Source organism: Schistocerca americana, chromosome X, assembly GCF_021461395.2.
Source record: "Schistocerca americana isolate TAMUIC-IGC-003095 chromosome X, iqSchAmer2.1, whole genome shotgun sequence".
NCBI lineage: Eukaryota > Metazoa > Arthropoda > Insecta > Orthoptera > Acrididae > Schistocerca > Schistocerca americana.
The window spans coordinates 123,018,118-123,033,536 of NC_060130.1; the positions used below are offsets into that span (position 1 = coordinate 123,018,118).

At 39.9% G+C, this 15,419-nt stretch overlaps 1 protein-coding gene across 1 annotated transcript in view; it reads left to right on the top strand.

Annotated features, from left to right (window-relative positions):
* The window catches only part of LOC124555397 (N-fatty-acyl-amino acid synthase/hydrolase PM20D1-like), a 124,954-nt gene that overhangs the window by 83,855 nt on the left and 25,680 nt on the right, over window positions 1-15,419 (top strand). The window contains exon 5 of the mRNA XM_047129293.1: window positions 8,236-8,431. Within this exon, the coding sequence (XP_046985249.1) occupies window positions 8,236-8,431 (196 nt within the window). The remainder of the gene's footprint in view (window positions 1-8,235; window positions 8,432-15,419) is intronic.

Sequence of the window (15,419 nt, forward strand, 5' to 3'; positions counted from 1 at the left end):
CTCTTCATCCAAGATAACATACTGTGTCCTCCCTACCAAAAAGACCTCAATCCAGTCACAAATCTCACTTGATACCTCATATGATTGTACTTTCGACAATAAACATAGGTGTGGTAATGAGTGAAATGCTTTTCAGAAATCAAGAAATACTGCATATACCTTATTGCCATGATCCAAAGCTTTATGCATGTTATGTGAGAAAAGTGCAAGTTGGGTTTCACATGATTAATGTTTTTGAAATACATGCTGGATGGCATTGAGAAGGTCATTCTGTTCAGGATACCTCATTATGTTTGACCTCAGTATATGTTCTAAGATTGTACAACAAAACTGTGTCAATGACTAGGTGGCAGTTTTGTGGATCACTTCTATTACCCTTCTTGTAGATGGGTGTGACCTGTGCCTTTTTCTCAGAACTGGGTACAGTTTTTTGTTCAAGGGATCTATGAAAGATTGTAGTTAGAAGAGGGGCTAACTCAACTGCAAATTCAGTATAGAATCTGACAGGGATTCCATTGGAACATTGAGCTTTGTTCAGTTTTAATGACTGCAGCTGTTTCTCAACACCACTGATACAAATACTTAATTCATTCATCTTTTGAGTGGTATGAGGATTCATTGGGGCAATTCTCCTGGGTTTTCCATTGTAAAGGAACATATGAAAATGGAGTTAAGCATTTCATTTTTTGCTTTGCTACCCTCAATTTTAGTTCCTGTCTCACTCACTAAGGACTGTACAGTAACTTTGGTGCCACTAACAGCCTTTACATACCACCAGAATTTCTTTGGGCTATGTGAAAGATCACTTTACAGTATTCTTCTACAGTAGTCATTGAAGGCATCATGCATTGCTCTGTTGACAGTCAAACGAGTTTCATTCAGAATATCTCTATCTATAGCTATACCATTGTGTTACACTTATTATGCAGTAATCTCCGTTTCTTTAGAAGTTTCTTCATAGTGACTCTATACTGTGGAAGTTCTCTCCCATTATGAACTGTTCTACTGGATACACATTTATCCAGTGCATGATCAGCTATACTTTTAAACCTGAGCCAGAGTTCCTCTACATGTGATTTTTTATCTAGTTTACTGAATATATATAGATCTTTCTCCTCATTTTAGTTGGCCTTTGAACTTCAGTAATCATTGTTGCCACAACTGTGTCATATTTCCTGATACCAATTTTTATGTGGACTCCTCAGAGATGTCAGGTCTATTTTTTGTCATTGGATCCAATGTATTTCCATCATGAGTGGTGTCTCTAACTATCTGTTCTAGGTAATTTTCAGAGAAGGCATTTAGTAAAGTTTCACAGGATGTCTTATCATAACCACCACTAACAAAATTGTAATTTTCCCAACTGATTGTTGGATGATTGAAGTCCCCACCAGTGATTACAGTATAATTGGGGAATTTACTTACAAGTGAAATGAGGTTTTCTCTAAAATTTTTGATTACGTCAGAAGATGAGTCTGATGAGCAATAGAAGGATCCAATTGCCCAAACAATTTCACATTCAGCTTCAATTTCTATCTCTGTGGATTTGCACTTCTTGTTTACTGTGACAAATACAGCATCTCCATTTCCCATTAGCCTATCCTTTCAGAATACACTTAAATTTTCCCCAAAAATCTCACTGCCATCTATCTCAGGTTTTGTTTTCTTCTACATAATCCATACTGTTAAAACACAGTGTACTGTATGTTTCAAAATCCTTCTGCAAATCAACTATAGTGATGTAGGTCTGTAATTGAGTGGATTACCCTTAGGTTTTTTCTTGAATAGTGGTGTAACCTGTGCACCTTCCATTCTTTAAGCACGGATGTTTTGTCGAATGAGCAGTTTATGATTGTTATGTATGGAGCTATTGCATCAGCATACTCTGAAAGGAACCTAATTGATATAAGGACTTGCCCTTTTCAAGTGATTTAAGCTGCTCCACTACACCAAGGATATCTACTTCTTACTTACTCATGTTGGCAGCTGTTCTTGATTCGAATTTGTTGTGTTGGCAGAAGAGCCAACACTGTGTTACTAGAGGAGGCTGAAATGCACACGTTTTAGCTCACGCAGGCTGGCGTGGGGAGGGAAGAACTATACTGACGTGAGCATTCCAAAGGATTGGAAAAGAGCACAAGTCATCCCTGTTTTCAAGAAGGGACATTGAACAGATGTGCAGAACTATAGACCTATATCTCTAACGTCGATCAGTTGTAGAATTTTGGAACACATTTTATGTTTGAGTATAATGGCTTTTCTGGAAACTAGAAATCTACTCTGTAGGAATCAGCATGGGTTTCAAAAAAGACGATTGTGTGAAACCCAGCTCGCGCTATTCGTTCACGAGACTCAGAGGGCCATAAACACGGGTTCACGGGTAGATGCCGTGTTTCTTGACTTCCGCAAGGCATTCGATACAGTTCCCCACAGTCATTTAATGAACAAAGTAAGAGCCTATGGACTATTAGACCAACTGTGTGATTGGATTGAAGAGTTCCTAGATAACAGAATGCAGCATGTCATTCTCAATGGAGAGAAGTCTTCCGAAGTAAGAGTGATTTCAGGTGTGCCGCAGGGGAGTGTCGTAGGACCATTGCTATTCACAATATACATAAATGACCTTGTGGATGACATCGGAAGTTCACTGAGGCTTTTTGTGGATGATGCTGTGGTATATCGAGAGGTTGTAACAATGGAAAATTGTACTGAAATGCGGGAGGATCTGCAGCAAATGGACACATGGTGCAGGGAATGGCAATTGAATCTCAATGTAGACAAGTGTAATGTGCTGCGAATACATAGAAAGAAAGATCCCTTATCATTTAGCTACAATATAGCAGGTCAGCAACTGAAAGCAGTTAATTCCATAAATTATCTGGGAGTACGCATTAGGAATGATTTAAAATGGAATGATCATATAAATTTGATCATCGGTAAAGCAGATGCCAGACTGAGATTCATTGGAAGAATCCTAAGGAAATGCAATCCGAAAAAAAGGAAGTAGGTTACAGTACGCTTGTTCGCCCACTGCTTGAATACTGCTCAGCAGTGTGGGATCTGTACCAGATAGGGTTGATAGGAGAGATAGAGAAGATACAATGGAGAGAAGCGCTTCGTCACAGGATCGTTTAGTAATCGAGAAAGAGTTATGGAGATGATAGATAAACTCCAGTGGAAGACTCTGCAGGAGAGACGCTCAGTAGCTCGGTATGGGCTTTTGTTGAAGTTTCGAGAACATACCTTCACTGAGGAGTCAAGCAGTATATTGCTCCCTCCTACGTATATCTCGTGAAGAGACCATGAGGATAAAATCAGAGAGTTTAGAGCCCACACAGAGGCATACCGACAATCCTCCTTTCCACGAACAATACGAGACTGGAATAGAAGGGAGAACCGATAGAGGTACTCAAGGTACCCTCCACCACACACCGTCAGGTGGCTTGCGAAGTATGGATGTAGATGTAGATGTAGATATCCTTGGGAACTACGTTCACCACTGTATGCACTGTGTTTTTCCTCAGCATGATGGCATCTACCAGCAGTGCAGTGTCACACAGTGCAGTGCAGTGTCACACAGCTTGTAGTGCATGTGCATGTTTCATAGAGCACCAGGATGAGTTTACCATACTCCCCTGGCCACCAAATTCCCCAGACTTAAACCCTGTTGAGAATCTGTGAAGCCACCTTGATCAGGCTGTTTGTGCCATGGATTCTCAGCCGAGAAACCTAGTGCAGCTGGCCATGGCACTGAAGTCATTATGGCTCCACATCTTTGTCAGTACTTTATACAACCTCACTGACTTTCTTCCTGCATGTCTCACAGCTGTCCACACTGCAAAAGCTGTTTATTCAGGCTTTTGACAAGAAGTCACATTAATGTGACTGCACAATGTCTCTGTAAACCAGTACATAAGAAAGGAGATGAAGTGCCTCAAGATAACTATCATCATGTATCACTTACACCTAAAATATCGAAAACAATAGAATACTGCATGCGTAAACAGATGAGTCAATATTTTGAATGTAATGAATAATGGTATACTAAGCTCCTCGCAGCATGATTTAAGATCCAGAATTTCTACAGACAAAGCAGTTGAAAGCATGGTAACACAAATATATAGCTGGTAAAAAAAAAGGCATAGAGAGATTAGCTGTGCAACAATGTGGACCTCATGAAAGCATTTGATATTGCCTCCCACCATATTCTCACAGAAAACTCTACCACTAAGAAGTGAGAGGAATGCTCTGTCCAGTCTTACTTGGAAAACATAAAACGGTTAGTTAAGGTAAATAATTAAAAGTAATAATGTGTTCAAGTCATGTAGAGTGTACCTCAGAGATCTGTTCATGATCTTTCCTTTTTGTTACTTATATAAATGATTTTCCACCATTGCAGTGTTATATGCAGACACAACACTCATTATATGTGAAGCTTGAAAATGTGCAACACAGAATGGTGGTAGCAAAGCAGTGTTGTTCTACTTGTCACTGCAGAAAAATTACATTAAAACTGCAGACAGTTTATTCATTTGAATGCTCCCAGTCATAATAACAAAACACACAAGTTATTAGGATTTCACATTGACCAAAACCTCAGCTGGCATACCCACACAGGGAAATTATGTGTCAGAGTAGTACATGTGTTGTCTCTTCTGTACAAGCTGAGGAACAGTGTCAGTAAATAACTTCGATTGTATGCATATTTTTCATTCTTCTACTCCCACCTGATTTATGGATTTATGGGATACTACTGTGGGGTAATTCTGCAGGGTCAAAATTAGTGTTTAAATGACAAAAGAAAGCTGTAAAAGGGATTGCAAGTCTTAGCTCACACAAATCAATGCAACTAAGTGCAATGACACTACTTAGCCTGTATGTCTATGATTGCCTTATCTGTGTTAAAAAAAACCTAAGTATACTTTACCTAAGGAGAACCATAATTATCCGTAACTATAGTACAAGAAATGGACATACAGCTTATGTGCTATATGCTAACCTGGCAAAGACTGAGAAACAGCTACATATACCATGGTCTTGTCTATTTCGACAGATTGTCTGAAAGTGCATACAAAGTGCCAGTAAATAAATTTTAAACAAGCCTTGTGAAATGGAAGAAGGGTGAAGGAATTTACCCTGTTCAAGAATTCCTCGAATGTGTGACTAATGACCCACATTTCATATGAGAATGAGAAGTCAATAAATAACACAGTTTTTATAACCATTTATGTCTGGCTGTGTAACTATTTTATTTCTGTCTCATGTGCTTATTGTCATTTATATGTTTAGTTATTGATTATCTTTGTCATTCATTACTATGTAGTGTTTTTATCTGGTAATTGCTCTATCATGTGATTATTTATTGTTATTGTCATTTACTTAATTACACAGTTTATCTACCATGTATGATTTTCTTGTACTTAATAACAGTTGTCTAAGTTTTTATTATTATTGGGGAAGGAAAAATGCTACTCACCATATAGCGGAGATGCTGAGTCGCGATAAGCACAACAAAGAGATTCACATAATTATAGCTTTTGGGCACTAAGGCCTTTGTCAGAAATAGAAAGACGGACAGACAGACAGACACACACACACACACACACACACACACACACACACACACACACACATGCAACTTGCACACTCGTCTTCTGTCTCAGACAACTGAAACCACACTGCAAGCAGCAGCACCAGTGCATGATGGGAGTGGCGACTGGGTGGGGGTAAGGAGGAGGCTGGAATGGGGAGGGGGAGGGATAGTATGGTGGGGGTGGCAGACAGTGAAGTGCTGTAGTTTAGACAGAGGGCAGGAGAGAAGGTGGGGAGGGAGGGGGGGGGGATTAAGTAGCAGAAATGAAAAGAAATTAAAAGATTGGGTGTGGTGGTGAAATGACAGCTGTGTAGTGCTGGAATGGGAACAGGGAGGGGGCTGGATGGGTGAAGACAGTGACTAATGAAGGTTGAGGTCAGGAGGGTTACGGGAACATGGGATACATTGCAGGAAAAATTCCCACCTGCGCAATTCAGAAAAGCTGGTGTTGGTGGGAAGGATCCATATGGCACAGGCTGTGAAGCAGTCATTTTTTGTTGTGCTTATCGCGATTCAGCATCTCCGCTATATGGTGAGTAGCAACTTTCCTTCCCTAATATTGTTACATTCAAGCCTGGATTTTCCATTGTTTGATTTTTTATTGTTATTGTTATTGTTACTTCATTTAACTTTGGCAATGCCAGTAGCAGGTAAAGATGCTCAAGGTGAATAAAGCATTTGAATTTGAATTTGAACAGACATAATTGTGTATTAACAAATTTGTTGTTATGTACAGATCTGAGGTTCCAGTGAGAGCTGTGGGTGACATCATGTGGATAGCAATTATATAAATGATATATTGATTTGGATATTTCAGAATAGTTACATCTGTTTTTACTATAGGGTGTTTTTTGACAGGAATGGGAGTTGGTATGGGATGGTGAGAGGAAATGCCTTTGATAACTCAGATTTATTTATATTTCTTCGTAGTTTCAGAATACCTGCTGCAAATACTTTTAAGTCATTTATGCAATGTTTCCAGCTATATAAATGAAACCAGCTCCTGATAGACATGGAATTACTTCTAAATGCTGCAGTCATACTATCTGCTAATACAGGCAAAAGAAATGCAGATGAAATAAACACTGCTGGCCATCCAAAATGCAACACCAAAAAGATCCAGAGATATCACAATCAAATTGATTTGGGAGATAATATGTTGCCTGAAGATTACGTGATTGAGAATACAGCCCCGTGTGGAGTGGAAAGATGATGAAATCTGTATTGAGTGTTGCCACCATTCCTGGCTATAACCACTGCTACATGCCTCAGCACTGAATCAAAGAGGCTCTGGATGCGTTGTTGGGGTATATCAGTCCATACCGCTTCCACATATCACCTAAGCTGATCTGGCATAGCAGTGGGTGGTATATCTTGGACCAGTTGTTCTGCAATCATCGACCAGACGTTTTTGATAGGTGAGAGATTGGGAGAACAGGGAGGCCAAGGCAACGTTGCAGTCCAATGGGTGATGAAGAAGTCTTGAAAATTGCATGCTCCTGTGGTAGCACATTGTCTTGTTGCATTGTAGCTGTTAGCAAGCTCCGAAGGCATGGGAGGTCAACAGGCTCCAACACATCAGAGATGTAACACTGGCTGGTTAGTGTACTGGCAATACATACTACAGGGGTGCACGAGTGGAGGCCAGTAGCACCTCAAACCATAATATCAGGTGCAGGACTAGTATTGTGATGCATAAGGCAACAGTTCTCTCACCATGGCATCTCCAGACTCTAATCTGACCATTATGGTGGTGCTGGCAGAATCAAGATTCATCAGTAAAAACAATGTCATTTCATTCAGTTTTCCATATCCGTCATTCATAGCACCATTGCCAGCCCAGACACCTATGGCATTGACTCACTGGTAAATGCAGCAATTGACACTTTGCAGACAGTCCACCGTGCTGCATACAATGCTGAATGGTACACGCGGACACTGCTTGTTGTGGAACAGACCAAATGTATTGTGATATAGTTCATGATGTGGCAGAGTGATCCATCACTGCCATGTGCACATTATGCATGTCATCACATGTAGTGGTGCAACAAGTTGGGTTTAATCAGTCCCAGCAATCTGTCATTCTCTCCTTCATCAAACCGTTACAGATCCACATCAGAGTTGCTTCATTCCATTTGACACAACCACTGATTTCTCTGAAGGATAATCTGCAATCCCTATAGGCAACTATTCTCTGTCAGTCGAACTCCAAAACATGCTCTAAAGACAATCGCTGCCTTCTACAAGGCGTACTGAAGCTGTTTACACAAAAGAACTGCACGAAAGAACAATTCCAGTATGTCCACATGACTATCTGTTCTCCCTTTACATAGCACTTGCAGGCTGTGTTACTTGACTGGCACCTCTGATGTGCACCTCTGCTGAAATGCTAATAGTGTGCATCTCTCATTGCTGCAAAAGCTTGCTGCAAATTTCACCTAATTTGGATGCTTCTTTCAGGGTGTTGTATTCTGGGTGGCCAGTAGTGTAGTAGTTCAGTAATTAGACAATGAAAAAATGTACTTATGCTAGAAAAAAATAATAAGATATTTGTCATGTGGCTGTGCTGATTACAGTATTTTTTTAATCTACTGTGTCATTCATGTGTATTCCTTACCTGCAAAATGTTTGTTTTTACCTAGCATTGGAGTCTCAGAAAAAGGCTCTGCCACTGTTGAACTCAGTGTAAGGGGAAGTCCAGGGCACTCCAGCTTTCCACCAGCAGAATCAGCTATTGGAATTCTAGCAGCAGCTGTTGCACGTCTAGAAAAAAACCCTCAGCCAGCTCTACTCGGCCAAGGCCCTGAAGCAGCCACATTCCAGTACCTAGCACCACATGTGAGTTTATGAGTAACTCTTAAGCTTTCTGGTAACAAGAATCAAACAGCTGAGTTCAATCCAAAATTATAAATGAAACCATGGAAAATCCAGGGTGGAATACTGACAGTATTATGAAAAGGAAAAATCACTGCTCACCATGTAATAGAGATGCTGAGTCACAGACAGGCACAACAAAAAGACTGATAAACAAGTAAGTTTCTGGCCAGAAGGCCTTTGTCTCATTTAGGCAACATACACACCCACATTCACACAGATGCAACTGACACACACAACACTGCCTCTCGCTGCTGAGGCCGGGCCAAAATTATAAATGAGTAGACCAAAGAAGATTGTTCAATAGGTATCATTACTATATTTTAATTACAATGTGCATTTAAGATGAGGTCAAAGAAGGACATGAGGAATTATCACCAGTACCCTATTTTTAGTCTTAGAATCCTGTCAAAAGTGCTGATGACAGTAGCTGCAATCCAAATTAAAAATTTTACTATAAGAAATGCAATTATTCTAAGTAACTAGTTTGTAGTCCAAGAAGGAAAAAATACTCTGGATACAGTGAAAAAGTTTATTGAAAAGATAAGTAAACTGTTAGATCAGAGAAGTAATCTTGCAGATGTCTTCTGGAGTCTCATGTAAGCCTTTGACTCAGTAAAACATGTCTTGCTTATTTACAGATTAGATAAATATGGGTTTAAGAACAGTGTTCTGCAATGTCTTACGTCATAACTGCAGAGCAGGAAAAATGGTACACTATGTGATCAAAAGTATCCAGACACCCCCAAAAACAAACATTTTTCATATTAGGTGCATTGTGCTGCTACCTACTGCCATGTACTCCATATCAGTGACCTCAGTAGTCATTAGACATTGTGATAGAACAGAATGGGGCACTCCGCAGAACTCGTGGACTTCGAACTTGGTCAGGTGATTGGGTGGCACTTGTGTCGTACGTCTGGACGTGAGATTTCCACACTCCTAAACATCCCTAAGTCCACTGTTTCTGATGTGATAGTGAAGTAGAAACATGAAGGGACACGTTCAGCACAAAAGTGTACAGGCTGACAGAGACCGCCGACAATTGAAGAGGGTCATAATGTGTAATAGGCAGACATCTATCCAGACCATCACATAGGAATTCCAAACTGCATGAGGATCGACTGCAAGTACTATGACAGTTAGGCAGGAGGTGAGAAAACTTGGATTTCATGGTCAAGCGGCTGTTCATAAGCCACATATCGTGCCGGTAAATGCCAAATGACACTTCGCTTGGTGTAAGGGGTGTAAACATTGTATGATTGAACAGTGGAAAAACATTGTGTGGAGAGACGAATTATGGTGCACAATGTGGCGACCTGATGGTAGGGTGTGGTTATTGGCGAATGCCTGGTGAACGTCATCTGCCAGTGTGTGTAGTGCCAACAGCAAAGTTCGGAGGCGTTGGTGTTACGGTGTGGTCGTGTTTTTCATGGAGGGGGCTTGCACCCTTGTTGTTTTGCATGGCACTATCACAGCACAGGCCTACACTGATGTTTTAAGCACCTTCTTGCTTCCCATTGTTGAAGAGAGATTCGGTGATGGCAATTGCATCTTTCAGCATGATTGAGCGCCTGTTCATAATACACGGCCTGTGGCGGAGTGGCTACATGACAAAAACATCCCTGTAATGGACTGGCCTGCACAGAGTCCTGACCTGAATCCCATAGAATGCCTTTGGGATGTTTTGGAATGCCGACTTTGTACCAGGCCTCACTGACTGACATCAATACCTCTCCTCAGTGTAGCATTCTGTGAAGAATGGGCTGCCATTCCCCAAGAAACCTTCCAGCACCTGATTGAACATATGCCTGTGAGAGTGGAAGCTGTCATCAAGGCTAAGGATGGGCCAACACCATATTGAATTCCAGCATTACTGATGGAGGGCACCATGAACTTGTAATCCATTTCCAGCCATGTGTCCAAATACTTTTGATCACATAGTTGAACTGTCATTTCAAGAAAAGTTAATTAACATTCTAAATGGAGCATAGTATCACAAGGTGTGTCTCAGAGTTCCATTCTAGGGCTAAAACTTTCTTATTCTACCTATAAGAGCCTATGTTTTCAGTTGTCTGAAAGCTTTGTTACCATCGCCAATTATAAAACTGTATTTGTCTGCAGTACAATCACGCACCTGACAGTGCCCATTCCAGCAATTATGATGATGTATATACCCTGAATTGTGTAAAGAACCTGTTAAATATCAGTTATTATTATTTTGATATTTTATTATTATTTACATATTTTATTCATACATTTTATTTGTCCATCTTTAGGAAAACTGCATAACTGTTTCTATGAGGACAGCTATTGTGAAGTTTACAAATTGAAGTGCAAAAATGCAGCAAAATCATGAGGCTCATTGTGGTTGTTGTTGACTTCAGTCCAAAGACTGATTTGATGCAGCCCTCCATGCTACTCTATCCTGTGCAAGCCTCTCTTGGTCTCCCTCTATGATTCCTCCCCCCCCCCCCCCCCCCACACACACACACACACTTCCCCCCAGTACTAAATTGGTGATTTCTTGATGTCTCAGAATGTGTCCTACCAACTGAACACTTATTCTAGTCAAGTTGTGCCACAAATCTCTTTATCTCTTTCCTCCCCCGTTCTATTCAGTACCTTCTCATTAGGCATGTGACCTACCCACCTAATCTTCAATATTTTCTGTAGCACTTCATTTCAAAAGCTTCTATTCTCTTCTTGTCTAAACTGTTTATCATCCATTCTTCACTTCCATACATGGCTACACACCAGACAAGTACTTTCAGAAACGACTTCCTAACACTTAAATCTATACTTGATGTTAATAAATCTCCTGTTCTTCAGAAATGCTTTTCTTGTCTTTGCCAGTCTACATTTTATATCCTCTCTACTTTGACTGTGATCAGTTATTTTGCTGCCCAGGTAGCAAAACTTATTTACTACTTTAAGTGACTCATTTCCTAATCTAATTCCTTCCACATCAAGTGATTTAATTAGACTACATTTCATTATCCTCATTTTGCCATTGTTGATGTTCATCTTATATCCTCCTTTCAAGATATTGTCCATTCTGTTAAACTGCTCTGCCAAGTCCTTTACTATCTCTGACAGAATTACAATGTCATCAGCAAACCTCAAGTTTTTATTTCTTCTCCCTGCATTTTAATTCCTACTCCAAATTTTTCATTTGTTTCCTTTACTGCTTGCTCAATATATAGATTTAATGACATCAACAACACTGTCTCACTCCCTTCTCCACTGCTGCTTCCCTTCCGTGCCCCTCTACTCTTATAACTGCCATCTGGTTTCTGCACAAATTGTAAATAGCCTTTCACTCCCTGTATTTTACCCCTGCCACCTTTAGAAGCTGAAAGAGAGTATTCCAGTCAACACTGTAAAAACTTTTCTCTAAGTTTAAAAATGCTGTAAATTGTAGGTTTGTCTTTCCTTAACCTGTCTTCTATGAGAAGTAATAGGGTCAGTATTGTCTTGCGTGTTCCTACATTTCTCAGGAATCCAAACTGATCTTCCCCAAGGTCAGCTTCTGCCAGTTTTTCCATTCTTCTGTGAATGATTTGTGTTAGTATTTTGCAGCCATGACTTATTAAACTGATGGTTCAATAATTTTCACACCTGTCAGCACCTGCTTTCTTTGGAATTGGGATTATTATATTCTTCTTGAAGTCTGAGGGTATTTCGCCTGTCTAGTGCATCTTGCTCACCAGATGGAAGAATTTTGTCATGGTTGGCTCTCCTAAAGCTATCAATAACTCTAACAGAATGTTGTCTACTCCCGGGCCCTTGCTTTGACTTAATTCTTTCAGTTCTTTATCAAATTATTCATGCAGTATCCTATCTCCCTGCTCATCTTCCTTTACATCCTCTCCCATTTCCATAACATTGCCCGCAAGTACATCTCCCTTGTATAGCCTCTCTATATACTCCTTCCGTCTTTCTCCTTTCCCTTCTTTGCTTAGGACTGGTTTTCCATCTGAGCTCTTGATATTCGTACAGGTGGTTCTCTTTTCTCCAAAGGTCTCTTTAATTTTCCTGTAGGCAATGTCCATCTTATCCCTAGTGATATATGCTTCTCCATCCTTACATTTGTCCTCTAGTCATTCTTGCTTAGCCACTTTGCACTTCCTGGTGATCTCATTTTTTAGACATTTTGCATTCCCTTTCACCTGCTTCATTTGTTTCATTTCTGAATTTTCTCCTTTCCTTGATTAACTTCAATATCTCTTGTGTTGACCAAAGATTTCTACTAGCTTTCATCTTTTTGTCTACTTGATCTTCTGCTGCCTTCACTACTTCATCTCTCAAAGCTACCCATTCTCCTTCTATTGTATTCCTTTCCCCTGTTCTTGTCAATAATTCCATAATGCTCCCCCTGAAACCCCTTACAATCTCTGATCCTTTCAGTTTATCCAGGTCTCATCTCCTTAAATTCCTGCCTTTTTGCAGTTTCTTCAGTTTTAATCTGCAGTTCATAACCAATAAATTGTGGTCAAAGTCCACAACTGCCCCTGCAAATGTCTTACAATTTAAAATCCGCTTCCTAAATCTCTGTCTAACCATTATATAATCAATCTGAAACCTTCCAGTGTTTACAAATCTCTTCCATGTATACAACCTTCTCTCATGATTCTTAAACCAAGTATTAGCTATGATTAAATTATGCTCTGTGCAAAATTCTACCAGGCGGCTTCCTCTTTAATTCCTTTCCCCCAGTTCACATTCCCCTACTACTTTTCCTTCTCTTACTTTTCCTACTATCAAATTCCAGTCCCCCATGACTATTAAATTTTCAGTTCCCTTAATCATCTGAATAATTTCTTTTACCTCATCATACATTTCCTCACCCTTCTCCTCATCTGTGGAGCTAGTTTGCATATAAACTTGTACTGCTGTTGTGGGTGTGGGCTTCATGTCTATCTTGGCTACAATAATGCATTCACTATGGTGTTCATAATAGCTTATCCACATTCCTATTTATTTACCAATTATTAAACCTACTCCTGCATTACCCCTATTTGATTTTGTATTTATAACCGTGTATTCACCTGATCACAAGTTCTGTTGCTCCTGCCACCAAACTTCACTAATTCCCACTATATCTAACTTTAAACCATCCATTTCCTTTACCTGCATGATTAATGGATCTGAAATTCCACGCTCTGATCTATAGAAAGCCTGTTTCGTTTCTCCTGATAACTACATCCTCCGCGTAGTCCCCACTCAGAGATCTAAATGGGAGACTATTTTACCTGCAGAATATTTTACCCAAGAGGATGCAATCATCATTTAACCATACAATAAAGATGCATGGCCTTGAGAAGAATTACAGCTGTAATTTCCCCTTGCTTTCAGCTGTTCACGTTACCAGCATAGCAAGGCTGTTTTTGTTGATGTTGCAAGACCAGATCAGTCAGTCATCCAGACTGTTGATGCTGCAACTACTGAAAAGGCTGCTGCCTCTCTTCAGGAACCACATGTTTGTCTGGCCTCTCAACAAATACCCCTTGCACTGTGGATGTATGTGTGGTACGACTATCTGTTTCACTGAGGCACGCAAGCCTCTCCACCAACGACATGGTCCATAGTTCATGGGGAAGTAGAGGTCAAGTAGTAGCTGAAAAATCACAAAAAGTGAAAAACACACACACACACACACACACACACACACACACACACACACACGTAGAGAGAGAGAGACAGAGAGACAGAGAGAGAGAGAGAGAGAGAGTTCAAACTCTGTTAATATCAGGGGAAATACAGTGGACTTAAGACATGTAAACGAGAGGGGAAAAAAATGCTAATGAGTACTGAAGATGTTTTGTGAATAGAAGCAAAAGATGTCTGATGAAAGTCACTCTTAAACTGCAGTAAGCTAAAGAAGGGAAAAAACAACAATAATGGATAAAATCATTCAGTGTTCCTGAGAAGTAATGATTTGTTCTGTGATACATGAGTCAGTAGATACAATAAGGCAGTTTACAACAACTTAATCATCTTGTTTAGAATGGAGTTGAACAGATGTAACTGTACATTATATAGATGTAGAGGAATGTAGGGTGTGATGGAAAATGACAGGAACCGTACAAATAAGTTGGAATTAATGTGGAATATAAGTAATATAACTGAGACACATACAAAGCATAAAAAACTAAAATTATTCTTAATTTACATCCATTAGGACACATCTTTTACACTACTCTATAAAGATAGCTTCATTATTTAAAAATACCATGACTGAACAATAACTTGTTTACAGAAGGATGGTGTATAGTTTTCTTCTCAGAAAACTTAGTTCAAACTGTGGAAGTTTTTCATAGCTTTTGTAGTATAATTTTAGCCTTAAATTTTCTTTGTTTCTAGTATCACATATATGCTAAAAATTGTTTCTTAGCAATAATTCTGAATTATTACATGTAAAGATAAGCAGATCATGATGGGGGTGCAATATAAAACACTGCCTACACAATGGCAATTGTTTGGAATGGTGCCTCAGTGCCTTGTCTTTTTGTGCCATTTGCTTATCAGTTCTGACTGCCAGTGGGAGTCTGCAGGTTGTCCTGGTTGTGAATACTTGGGCTGAGTCTTGTAGAGTTGCTGATGAATGCAGTGACTGTTCAAAAACCCTAATGATAGGCAGACATGTTTCTAATGAAGGATCTCTTGATTTCAACAAGTCCATCCAGAGTGCATCCTGCAGAACATGCACTAATATAATGTTTCTGACTAATGAATTGCATTTGACTGTGTGCCGTCCTGATTACTGCACCTACAGTCCCTGGGTAGCCCTTGTAACTGTGCAATCCATTCTCTGTATGATTGTCCACTGGGCTTGTGATAGCTGAAGAATTTATGTCTAGGAGCAACCATATGAACTTGAGTCCACAGCTCGTGGACTAGTGGCTAGCATTGCTACCTCTTGATCATGGGGTCCAAGGTTCGAGTCCCA